General features: G+C 39.2%; 1 protein-coding gene across 4 annotated transcripts; it reads left to right on the plus strand.

Annotated features, from left to right (window-relative positions):
- The first annotated feature begins 12 nt into the window (after positions 1-12).
- Positions 13-12,331, plus strand: LOC114449308 (zinc finger protein 2 homolog). 4 transcript variants are annotated; one of them, XM_028426840.1, is made up of 5 exons: positions 13-436; positions 5,167-5,424; positions 5,627-5,812; positions 10,381-11,475; positions 11,728-12,331. In XM_028426840.1, the coding sequence occupies exons 1-5, from the start codon at positions 265-267 to the stop codon at positions 11,865-11,867; spliced, it is 1,851 nt and encodes a 616-aa protein (XP_028282641.1). In that variant the 5' UTR covers positions 13-264; the 3' UTR covers positions 11,868-12,331. The 4 variants fall into 4 exon arrangements, with proteins under 4 accessions (XP_028282641.1, XP_028282642.1, XP_028282640.1 ...); XM_028426841.1 differs by having other exon boundaries at positions 10,381-10,787; positions 11,544-12,331; XM_028426839.1 differs by having other exon boundaries at positions 10,381-12,331.
- The last annotated feature ends 681 nt before the right edge of the window (positions 12,332-13,012 follow it).

Below are 13,012 nucleotides of genomic sequence, written 5' to 3' on the forward strand. Positions count from 1 at the left end.
GCGGGGATCGATTACTCAGTGTTGTGGTGTTACCCTGATGCACGACCAAAAGCTGGACGGTATCGCAGCCTCACCTCTGTGAGTTTGTTGATATATAAATATGTATAGTAACTTACATTACAGTAGCGCGATAACAGGTTACGCAATATAAAGCTACAACATCATTAAACTGCATGTCCACCGCCGTTGAAGAAGCAGAAGGAGAAGAAGTGTGGCGGCTCTTTAATACACGTGGAACTGCTGTGAGTGTTTTATTGAACCTGAATGGCGACTGTTGAGTTTCTGAGAGGTTTTATCAGCGAGCGGCTAACTGCTGCTGCTGCTGAAATATTGGGAGTGTGTGAACAAACTATCGTCCAGTACGAGGAAGAGCTGGACCGTCAGCGCAAACTGCTGGATACCATCCTGAACCCTGAGATAAAGGTACACAGAATAGGTATGTAAACATGACAACGTCACGTAACAACAACGTCTCTGTTTGAAAAGAGTGCACATTCTACATATAGTGTTTCTAACAGGAGCACACTGACTTCATGACTTTGAGCTACAAATGTGTCAAATGATTTCAGATGTTCTTTCAGGTGTGTGTCCATCATCACATTAGTCTTTGTGTCCCTTTGTCCCTCCAGCTGTTCTCTCTCTGCTTTAGCTAATCAGAGCTCTGTGCTTCATGTATTTACTGTTAAACTATGGAGCAGCTGCTGTTATTTTCCAATCTGCAGTAAACAGCTTAGAAGACAAATAATATGAACAGATTACTGTTGAGGTCAGAAGCACAACATGTATATCAGAGCTGCCAACTTTTCAAAAAACCCTGGAGTGAGATTCTGTAGAATGTGACCATTCTTTTCCCGACACGCAGCCACATATGTGTTGTACTCATGTTGTGCCATGCATTCTGGCAGTTTGTGGGGCCAAAACCCATTGATACAGGCAGCCTACTGGAGATGGACATTATTGGTTATATCCTGTGAAGCAGAGACAGCTGAAGGTCTACCCCAGGAACACTTGGATTAGGTAGATGTGATTTCCTGCATTCAAGTGGATTTTTGGGTGGTATGCTAAAGATGTGCAACACCTTATTCTGAGTCATGTTCATCTGATCATGACTTGTAGGGCCTTCTAAACCTGAGCTGAACATTCAACCAGAAAACCCAGTATGACCCAATGACTGTGTATTTGCCACAATATAGCCTTATTAAATTATAGACTTGTGTTTATGATTTGACCAAGGTATTGACATTGTGATTACAATCAATAGTATTTAACCAATTCTTCACTGAAACCTAACCTATGTATATTGTTAATTATTCTTAAGAGCACTTATAGATTTAAGTTTAGAAAAAAAGGCAAGATTAGTTAGAGAGAAGAATTTTTCATTATTCAAAGCCCACAAACAAAACAAATAATGTGCTTTAGGTACTTAAACATGGATCATAAACACATGAACAACATAACTAAAAATGTCAGATCTTAAGATTTGTGGGCAACGTTACCAGTTCTAAGTGCTAAAAAGATAAAGCTTAACACTAAATAAACAATGATTATGAGTTGATGTTTTCAGCATGCATACACAACAGTAACAAGGTGGTCTCCTGCCGCTTGTTTATGACAGCTCAGTTTACATTCACAACACAAAATCAAGTTCACACACAGAAGCACAGAAATTTCTTTTAAGATTTAAAGTTTTAAGAAAGTTAGTACTTAATTGATGATAGGCCACTCATTGTAACATGCCTCGTATTTTTTGCTTGGTTTCCACTAGAAACTTTCCACCACAGTTGTCTCCTTGTAGCTCCTTTTCTCTGTCTCTGGAGGGATCCAATGGGACTGATTGGATATGCAGTGAATACTAGAGTGGATTACAGTGGTGCTTCTCAGTACCATCTACCATCACAGTTTGCAAAAGAATGAACACAGTCCAAATTGGATTTTTTTAGGTGTAAGAAATGGATATCCGGTGAGAGTGCATGTGAACACAGGCAAAATTGTGTGTCAACGGCAACAGCGTGTTGGCAGCTCTGGTATATTTAGGAACTAACACAGACCATGCAGTCTTAAACTGGACAAAGTCAGTCAAGTCAAAGTAAAAAGCATTTTATTTGGTGGGTGTGTGTCACATTAATGCAGACCATCCCATAAAACAATAAGCATTTAATGTGGCATAAACTCTTGATTCAAGATAACATTATTTATCAGCAGCACAGTTATAAGGGCAAAATCTCAATATCAAAACAGTTCCAGGTCCAAAGTGTTGTAACTTTCCCTAAATGACCAACACACTGTAGCAGCCACACTCACTTATTGGCAGGTAAAAAAAACCAGTGCTTTATGTTGTGTGTTGGTCCTTTTAAAGGTGTTTTAACAGGTATGAAGGAGCTGGTTGGATTAGAACCAGTTACATATAATAGTCAATAATAGAATCAAGTCATTTTGACCCAGAAATAAACTCTCAGACACACTGTAGGGGGCAGCAGTCACTTTCTAGTAGATGACACACAGTGCTTTTGAGGTGCATTGGTCTTTTTTACAGTATTTTAGTCGGTATATGAAGGAACTGGTTGAATTAAGATTTGTTAAATATGATCATGTTAAGACAGAGATAAGCTCTCAGGCACACTGTAGGGGCCTTAATCACTTAGTGGCAGATGAAAATGGAGCTTTTGGAGTGTATCAGCATTTGTACAGTATTTTGGTTTGTGTATGAAGGGACACAATGTTTGAATTATTTGAGTCATTTTGAGACAGAACTAAACTCAAAGGTTCACTTCACGAGCAACTGTTTTTGGCAGAGTAATAATCAGCATTTTACAGGGTGTCAAATTGTATTTCTGTTAGTGAAATGAAATGAAACATTTAGGTTAATATTAGAGTATGTATTTAAAATCACAGACAATTTCTCCATTTATCCAAAACCACATGAGCAAATCTTATTCAGCCTCTTTGCAAAATATTTAATTCAATTTTATTTTTTAACAGTTGGGTGCATCGTTAATTTTGGCAGCAAATTTTAATTCAGTTTTATTTTAGCCTTGTGACTAAAATGTCATTTAATTTTAGTCACATTTTAGTCATTAACATTTCCAACTGTTTTTAGTTTTAGTTGACTAAATATCCGAATATTAGTCGACTAAATCTGCCGTTGGTTTAATCAACTAAACTTTAGCTTTTGTTATTTGAAACAAACATCTCTTTATTTAATTGTCATTACCTTTCACAAAAGAACAAAAGCAGCAAGAACAGTGACCTGCTCTCCCTGAATACACTGTTCATACACTGTTCAGTCATGACCTTCTTCATGAATACTCCATAACTGTCGCAAAATACTTTATTGACAACTTACAAAAAGTGTAAGCTGTAAAACCATCAGCAGCGATGTCTTAATTTATAGATTTTGTCACGTTTATCTTTGAACGGATATTAAGTTGGTTCGTCTGCAAATGTCACTTGTGTTTTTTTTAGTGATTGTCGCTTCATACGGTTTGCAAACCATCTTGTTTTTCTTGACATCAAACATGTCCATAGGTCTGTTCTTGTCTTTCTCCCATTTCTGTGTTACCATTCATGAGTATTCCTTCTTCCAGCACTGCAGGGTTAGATCAAATGTGTGCATAACGTCCTTATGACACAGTTTACTTCTGATTGGTACTCTGCTGCCGTTTTCTGATTCATCCCTTCCTGCCACAAACAAAATTTCCTCTGATTGGATCTCATCTCCATGAATAATTTGGTTTTGTTTTTATTAGTTGACGAAAGTGTCAATATATTTCGTCTTCGTTTTTGGCATCATGTGTGTTTATATTTAGTTATTGTCTCATTTCTATCAGTAAAATAAGGTTGTTAACAAACACTATGACGATAATGATTCATCGACAAAATTAACACTGGTGGGGTGCTCAGTGGATCATATTTGTGTCAGCCTGACACCATAGACCTACAGCAGCATAATTATTCTAAAGGCTCAGACCAGCTATGCTCTGTTAAACAGAAAGGTTTTGAGTCTGATCTTAAAGTTGGGAGCTGTTTCCACAGTGTGACTGTAATTGTATAAGGCCTAATGTCTATAGTGTAGGTATTGTATGTGTGCTCTGTAATGGTATGGTTGAGACAAGTCAGCTGTGATTCTCGAGCTACACAAACTCAATGAGGCAGCTTTTATACACAGCACGCACAGATAACTTTTTGGCATAATGCCAGCACCACTGCTATTTGGATAGTCTGTCTTCATCTTAATCATTCAGCAATACTTAGTTCTCCTACTAGGGATGTAGACAGTTAATCGACTTTAAATTAATTGTCGTTAACAATTTAATCGATTAAATTAATTTAGTTGTCACTTAATATATATGGAATAGAAAATACTTTATTCATCCCAAGCTTGGAAATTTCACTATTGCAGCAGCCAAATACAGTCACTCAAGCATACTAAAAATACCTCTAACGGTAAAAATTAAACAGTATAAACATTATTTACAACAAAATAAAAAATAAACATAGGTGCAGAAGCAAAAAATGTGCAATTTGTAATGCAGGTATACATATAAGTCTAAATTGGATTGTGTAATTTGGTATGAAGATATGAAATGATATGATATACAATAACAATAGTGTGCAATTTGAAAGTTAAAAACCAAAACCTTGTGCAAAATATGTCCATTACAGAAGTGAGTCAGTGTTATCTCTGGCACAGAGATGAGGTGTTGTACAGTCTTAAGGCATGAGGCAGGAAAGACTTTCTGAGATGTGACAGTAAAGGTGTGTTCATTTTTCACTTCAGCTCTCTGAAGGGTCAATGAGAGCTGCTGTGGACTGTAGATGTGGAGTTTGATTAGAAATAGCCAGTCAGTCACACCTTTTGAATAAATATCTAAATAAAGGCCCTAATATTACCACAAAGTAAAACCAATTGTAAAAACAACTGTTCAAAGGCTTGAAGCAGCTTGTAGGAGCAGCAAAACATCTTCAAGAAACTCTAACAAGTGCAGTTGTCCTGCTTCAAACTTTTAAAAGGAAATTACCTGGATGAATCTTCTTTACTGTGCTGAACTGTTTTCACTGTTTTCTTGCTGGAAATTGAAACCATCATTGAGGTTCAGTTTTTGACAAATGAGCTGCTATGATGGAGATCACAAACTCTCTGTTTTCTTCTGTCCCTTTGTCCTGCAGATCTCCCTCAACAGCACAGTTGTCAAGTGGAGGATGTTCTGGCTGACCAGCAGATCTGTAACCAGAAGAAGAATTCTAGTCTGGGCCAGGAGGAACCAGAACCTCCACAGGTTAAAGAGGAACAGCAGGAACTATGCATCAATTATGAAGAAGAGCAGCATGCACTGAATGAGGAGACCGATTCTTCTATAGTAACTGCTACTTATGATGGACCAAAACCAAACTATGACATGGTTCTCTCACACAACGCTCCTCAAGGTAAAACGTATCTAAAAAGTCAAACTTGTGGAAAATATTTTCCATATCAGGACTTAATAGACATCAGTTAATTCACAGTTCACAATTCAAATTCTGTGGGACTTAAATCTTCCCTTTATAAAATGTTTGAATTTGTAAAATGATGTCAGATATTTGATATTTCCATCATCACATTAGTCTTTGGGTCTCTTTGTCCCCCCAGTTCTCCCTCAACAACATGACTGTAAGGAGGAAGAGATCCTGTCTGGCCAGCAGCTCTGTAACCAGGAAAAATCCTCCAGTCCGGACCACTCTGAACCGACTGTCATCCAATACAAGGAAGAGATCGACCATAAGGACACACTGCTGAACATTATCCTGATACCTGAGATGAAGTTACACAGCACAGGTATGTGGAACCACAGACAAGCAGTGAGTCATGTAGGATCCTGTAGGATCCTAATCAGAGCTCTGTGCTACATATTTTTATATAGAAGGTTGAAGCAAGGCAACTGGACTTGTAGAATTTTCTTGAAGGTGTTTCACTGCTCCTCCAAGCTTCATCAGTTTTTACTGTTTAGTGGGTTAACAGGTTTATATGTGGTGGAGGAGCTTAGTGGGTGGGCCTGTGTGAAACAAACAGTTTTGATCCACTGGCAGAGCGCCGCCATTCACCTTCTCCACAGAGGAAAGGAAGGCCTTGGTTTCATTACAGAAAGACCAAGATATCACCATCTTATCAGCAGACAAAAGGAAAACTACCTCTCCAAAGTGGCTGATCTCCTCAGTGACACAGCCACATATGAAACACTGAGGAGAGACTCTACTAGTAAGTACAAGAAAAAGCTAGTTGGCTACAAACTGGAGGACCAAATAATCAACTGCAAGCTCTACTTCCAGGATTATCCATGCCTGTATGGACTCTCCAAGATACAAAAACACCCACACCACACGGAGAAGATCTGAATGGACCCAGATGACACCATGGTCTCATTTGTTGTCACCTCCTTGTTCACCTGCACCCCCACCACAGAAGCCACAGAAATAGTAAGGAGGTGCCTCACACAAGACGGCACACTCATGGACAGAACTAGTAATGTAAGACAGAAATGATACACTGTAGAAATGATAAAAATTTGGCCTATGATAGAGATTTTAATTCTATTGACCTATCACGATAATGGATGTTGATGAGTGGTTTGACATTTCCCAACCTTTATTGAAGCATGACACATGAGTATAAAATCCCACAACACCTCCGTCCTCGAGTCTGTATGGGTTTACACTTCTCTGCTCTTTGTATCACGCGCAGCGGAGTTTGCCCCAATATGCGTGCATGAGTGCAGACACATGGAAACACACACACAGACTGCACTGATTTAAGGTACTGGTCGTGCTGCCAGACTAGACATGGTCTGGCATCCACTGACACAAAAATCCGTTCACTTATCTAACTCTAGGGGGTATTTAATAGTTCTGCAGGATTTTTAATAACCATGACATCCCAGTCCATTTTAAACCAATGATGACACTAAGACAGAAACTGTTTGAGCAGAAGGACACAATTCAAATAGAAAAACACAGTATGCAGTCAAGTGCAGTGAGGAATGCTCTGATCTGTACATTGAAATTAAACAACAGAAGAATGGCTCAGCACAGGAGAGCTCAGCTGTTCACCTCCACCTCAAAGGGAAAGGACACTTATTTGAGGACAACAATGCCCACATTTTAGACAAAGAGGACAGATGGTTTGAAAGAAGAGTCAAGGAAGCCACCTACAGTGGGGAAAAAAAGTATTTAGTCAGCCACCAATTGTGCAAGTTCTCCTATTTAAAAAGATGAGAGAGCCCTGTAATTTTCATCACAGGTATACCTCAACTATGAGAGACAAAATGAGAAACAAAAATCCAGAAAATCACATTGTAGGATTTTTAAAGAATTTATTTGCAAATTATGGTGGAAAATAAGTATTTGGTCAATAACAAAATGTCATCTCAATACTTTGTTATATACCCTTTGTTGGCAATGACAGAGGTCAAACGTTTTCTGTAAGTCTTCACAAGGTTTTCACACACTTTTGCTGGTATTTTGGCCCATTCCTCCATGCAGATCTCCTCTAGAGCAGTAATGTTTTGGGGCTGACGCTGGGTAACACAGACTTTCAACTCCCTCCAAAGATTTTCTATGGGGTTGAGATCTGGAGACTGGCTAGGCCACTCCAGGACCTTGAAATGCTTCTTATGAAGCCACTCCTTTGTTGCCCGGGCGGTGTGTTTGGGATCATTGTCATGTTGAAAGACCCAGCCACGTTTCATCTTCAATGCCCTTGCTGATGGAAGGAGGTTTTCACTCAAAATCTCACGATACATGGCCCCATTCATTCTTTCATTTACACGGATCAGTCGTCCAGGTCTCTTTGCAGAAAAACAGCCCCAAAGCATGATGTTTCCACCCCCATGCTTCACAGTAGGTATGGTGTTCTTCGGATGCAACTCAGCATTCTTTCTCCTCCAAACACGACAAGTTGAGTTTTTACCAAAAAGTTCTATTTTGGTTTCATCTGACCATATGACATTCTCCCAATCCTCTTCTGGATCATCCAAATGCTCTCTAGCAAACTTCAAACGGGCCTGGATATGTACTGGTTTAAGCAGGGGGACACGTCTGGCACTGCAGGATTTGAGTCCCTGGCGGCGCAGTGTGTTACTGATGGTAGCTTTTGTTACTTTGGTCCCAGCTCTCCAGAGGTCATTCACTAGGTCCCCCCGTGTGGTTCTGGGATTTTTGCTCACAGTTCTGGTGATCATTTTGACCCCACGGGGTGAGATCTTGCGTGGAGCCCCAGATCGAGGGAGATTATCAGTGGTCTTGTATGTCTTCCATTTTCTAATAATTGCTCCCACAGTTGATTTCTTCACACCAAGCTGCTTACCTATTGCAGATTCAGTCTTCCCAGCCTGGTGCAGGTCTACAATTTTGTTTCTGGTGTCCTTTGACCGCTCTTTGGTCTTGGCCATAGTGGAGTTTGGAGTGTGACTGTTTGAGGTTGTGGACAGGTGTCTTTTATACTGATAACGACTCCAAACAGATGCCATTAATACAGGTAACGAGTGGAGGACAGAGGAGCCTCTTAAAGAAAAAGTTACAGGTCTGTGAGAGCCAGAAATCTTGCTTGTTTGTAGGTGACCAAATACTTCTTTTACTGAGGAATTTACCAATTAATTCATTAAAAATCCTACAATGTGATTTTCTACATTTTCTTTTCTTATTTTGTCTCTCATAGTTCAGGTATACATATGATGAAAATTACAGGCCTCTCTCATCTTTTTAAGTGGGAGAACTTGCACAATTGGTGGCTGACTAAATACTTTTTTTCCCCACTGTATGTTATGTGCCCAGCAAGGACAATGGACTGTCAACTTGTCCCACCACCACAACTCCCTTGTAGTCTCATAGTTGACACACCTGACAGACAGTCAGACCGGCAGACAGGCAGCACCGGAGCTCCCCAGGGGACAGTGCTGCGCCCCCCCCCCCCTTCACCCTTTACACCTCAGACTTCTGCTATAACTCAGAACTGTGTCACATCCAGAAGTTTGCAGATGACACAGCCATCGTGGGGTGTATCAGGGATGATAGAGAGGATGAGTACAGGAATGTAGTCAGTAACCTTGTCACCTGGAGTCAGATGAACCATCCCAAGCTTAACATTTCAAAGACTAAGGAGCTGGTTATCAACTTCAGGAAGTCCAGCCCACAACCACGCCCATCAGGGACGACAAGGTGGAGATTGTAGGCAACTACAAGTACCTTGGGTTGTGGCTGGACAACAAGCTGAACTGGACATGCTGTACAGATCACCTGTACAAGGGCCAGAGCCGTCTGTACTTCCTACGAAGACTGGAAGCCTTCAACATCTGCAGGAAACTCCTGTGGATGTTCTACCAGTCTGTGGTGGCTAGTACACTCTTTTATGCTGTTGTCTGCTGGGGGATAACATGAACAAAAGGTGTACTAACAGGCTGGATAGACTTTTCAGATGTAGTTGGCATGAAGCTGGACTTCTGGCTATTGTGGACGATGCCAGTCATCCTCTCCACACTGTCATCAGTGCTCAGAGAAGCCTGAAAAGTAACAGACTGCTCCTCCCCAAGAGCAGGGCCAACAGACTCAGAGACTCCTTTGTCCCCCAATTCATCAACCTTTACAACCCTGCTTTTGGAAATGTTTGTACATAATTCCTCTCATCTTTTATTTTTCTGTACTATATTTTATTTTATTCTATTTAATCTTGCTCTGACTGTCTGACTGACTGAATGTTGTATTGTTGCTGGTACCCAAATTTCCCTGAGGGACCTTCCCAAAGGCATTAATAAAGTATATTCTATTCTATTCTATTCTATTCTATTCTATTCTATTCTATTCTATTCTATTCTATTCTATTCTAAGTATAGAGACATTTAGATCTAATATTAGTGAGTTTCACACAGACCCACCCACTGAGGTCCTCTACCACATATAAAACATGTTTCCCTACCAAACACAAGCGAAACATCTTCAATAAAATTCTACAAGTCCAGATGCTTTGCTTAAACCTTCTGAATAAAAATGACCTGGATGACTGAGAATCTAAACATACACAGCATTTCTATAAGAGCAAAAAATAATATTCAGATTACTTTCGCACACACCATTCGGGAGCTAAAAGGAAATGACCAGGAGCAATATTCATCACTTTGCTGATCTGTTTTCATAGTTTTTGTTAGTAATTGAAATAATTATTGAGGTTCAAGTTCTTTGAATAAAAATAATAACACATGCCATAATTGATTGAACCCTCAAACGAATACATGATGTTCGTTCACAATTCTAATGTCACAGGACTTGTTTGCACTGTGGATGCTGCAGTTGATTTAAAATAGAATGTATTTTCTGATCATCACATTCTCTGTTTTCTTGTTTCCTTTAACCTTACAGATTTCTTTCAACAACACAATAGTAAGGTGGAGGAGGTTGTACCTGATCTGCAGCTCTCCAACAAGGGGAGGAGCTCAAATCTGGACTGGGAGGAACCAGAACCTCCACAGGTTAAAGATGAACAGCAGGCTCCCTGCACTAGTTATAAGGAAGAACAGCATGTACTGAACGAACTGACTGCTGCTCATGAAAGTAACCACATTAAACCAGAACCAAGCCAAGCAGTCATGGTTCTCTCTCACAACTGTCCTCTAAGTACAAAATCTCTAAAATGTCGAACTTGTGGAAAATCCTTTTCACGTCAGTCACACCTTAATAGACATGAGAGAACCCACACAGGTGAGAAGCCATTTTCTTGCACAACATGTGGGAAATGTTTCAGTCTAAAAGGTAATTTAACTGTCCACATGAGAACACACACAGGCGAGAAGCCTTATTCTTGCAAAATATGTGGGAAGTCCTTCAGAAAAAATGCCTTTTTAACTGTTCACATGACAACTCACACAGGTGAGAAGCCATTTTCTTGCAAAATATGTGGGAAAAGTTTCAGCTATAACGGCAGTTTAACTATCCACATGAGAACACACACAGGTGAGAAGCCATTTTCTTGCAAAACATGTAGGAAAAGTTTTACAAAATGTGCTGCTTTAACGCTTCACATGCAAACCCACACAGGTGAGAAGCCATATTCTTGCAAAACATGTGAGAAACGTTTCAGCCGAAAGAGTCATTTAACTCTCCACATGAGAACCCACACAGGCGAGAAGCCATTTTCTTGCAAAACATGTGGGAAATGTTTCAGTCGTGATGATAATTTAACTCTGCATATGAGAACTCACACAGGCGAGAAGCCATATTCTTGCAAAACATGTGGGAAAGCTTTCAGTAAAAGTGGTCGTTTAACTGCTCATATGAGAACCCATACAGGTGAGAAGCCATTTACTTGCAAAATATGTGGGAAACGTTTTGGTTATGATAGTAGTTTAATTGCTCACATGAAAACACACACAGGTGAGAAGCCATTTTCTTGCAAAACATGTGGGAAAAGTTTTACTACATCAGCTTTTTTAACTCTCCACATGAGAACCCACACAGGTGAGAAACCATATTCTTGCAAAACATGTGAGAAATGTTTCAGTCAAAAGTGTCATCTAACTGCCCACATGAGAACCCACACAGGTGAGAAGCCATTTTCTTGCAAAATATGTGGGAAATGTTTCAGTCGAAATGGTGATTTAAATGTCCACATGAGAACCCACACAGGTGAGAAACCATTTTCTTGCAAGATATGTGGGAAACGTTTTCTTAATAATAGTAATTTAGCTGCCCACTTGAGAATCCACACAGGTGAGAAGCCATTTTCTTGCAAAACATGTGGGAAATGTTTCAGTCAAAGTTGGCAGGTTATTCATCACATGATGACCCACAACCCATATGTTTGCAAAACAGGTGAACTATCCATGGGGAAAAGTTTTTTGGGAAGCTGAGCTTTAAGAATGATGTAACGTCTAGAATACACATGCATTATATTTCCACATTTTTAGGCAAAAGTGAGACCAAGTCTTTGTCCTCAAGTCCCAAGTCAAGTTGTGTTTATAGAAAGGCAAGTTTCAAGTACTAAACCCTAAACTTTGAAAGTCAACAAGTCAACAAAGTAATAGCACTACTTAACGTTTCGGTGCGTAATCTTCAACCCACATTGTCTGCATACTGCATTTGGTTTGTTGTTGATCACATATTTTTCGTGTGTCACTGAGATTTGTAATGTTAACACTACTTTTAGATGTAACCGATGTACTGAATTGTTTTTTTTTTTAATGCTTATGTAATTGTATAGTTTGGTTATGTGAATGTAATGCGAATCAAATACTTTAACGCCTAGTTACATAGTAAATGATGTGAGTTATTATAATGCTTTAAATATGGTTTCTCAATAAACTATACTCTAGTATTTCATCTGTCAGGATGTGATGGAGGTAAAAGAATCATGCTGGGACATGTTCAGTCTGACAAAGTGCACTGCATTTCTGCATGTCCTCACAATTGCGTGTAACACTCTTTTAGGCTGGTGTATTAAGATGGGTTACTCAATCAGCAATAATCTGTCACTATGCTGCCCCTTTAAAAATGGAACATTGTTTTGTCCATGTGGACTAAGTAAAATTATGCGAAGTGTCATAATATATATATATATTATATATATGTATATATAATATATATGTATATGTATATATATTATATATATATATATGTGTATATATATATATATATATGTTTTTTGATCAACCTTTATTTATAAAGCGCCTTATTACAACCAGCGATAGCCCAAAGTGCAGTATTGCACTGTATTATAAGGCGCATGTTACGCTAAAACATACCAGTAAATAAATAAAAAGGTAACAGGAGCAAAACAGTGAGTTAAGTCGAACTTTATTGTTATGAAGGAACGACTTTATATAGTTTGATTACTTGCTGCATATAGCGCTGTAGTTCACAATAACTACATAATACAGATGCAGCTGATTGGTTTGTTACTCACGTTATTTTACATAACAATTTGAAATGTGTATGTACAATTTTCTGTTTTGCTGCCGCGCCTGTGCCCTCGGACCCTCGCGTCTGAGCTTTAAGA

This window comes from Parambassis ranga, chromosome 17, assembly GCF_900634625.1.
Source record: "Parambassis ranga chromosome 17, fParRan2.1, whole genome shotgun sequence".
NCBI classification, from domain to species: domain Eukaryota; kingdom Metazoa; phylum Chordata; class Actinopteri; family Ambassidae; genus Parambassis; species Parambassis ranga.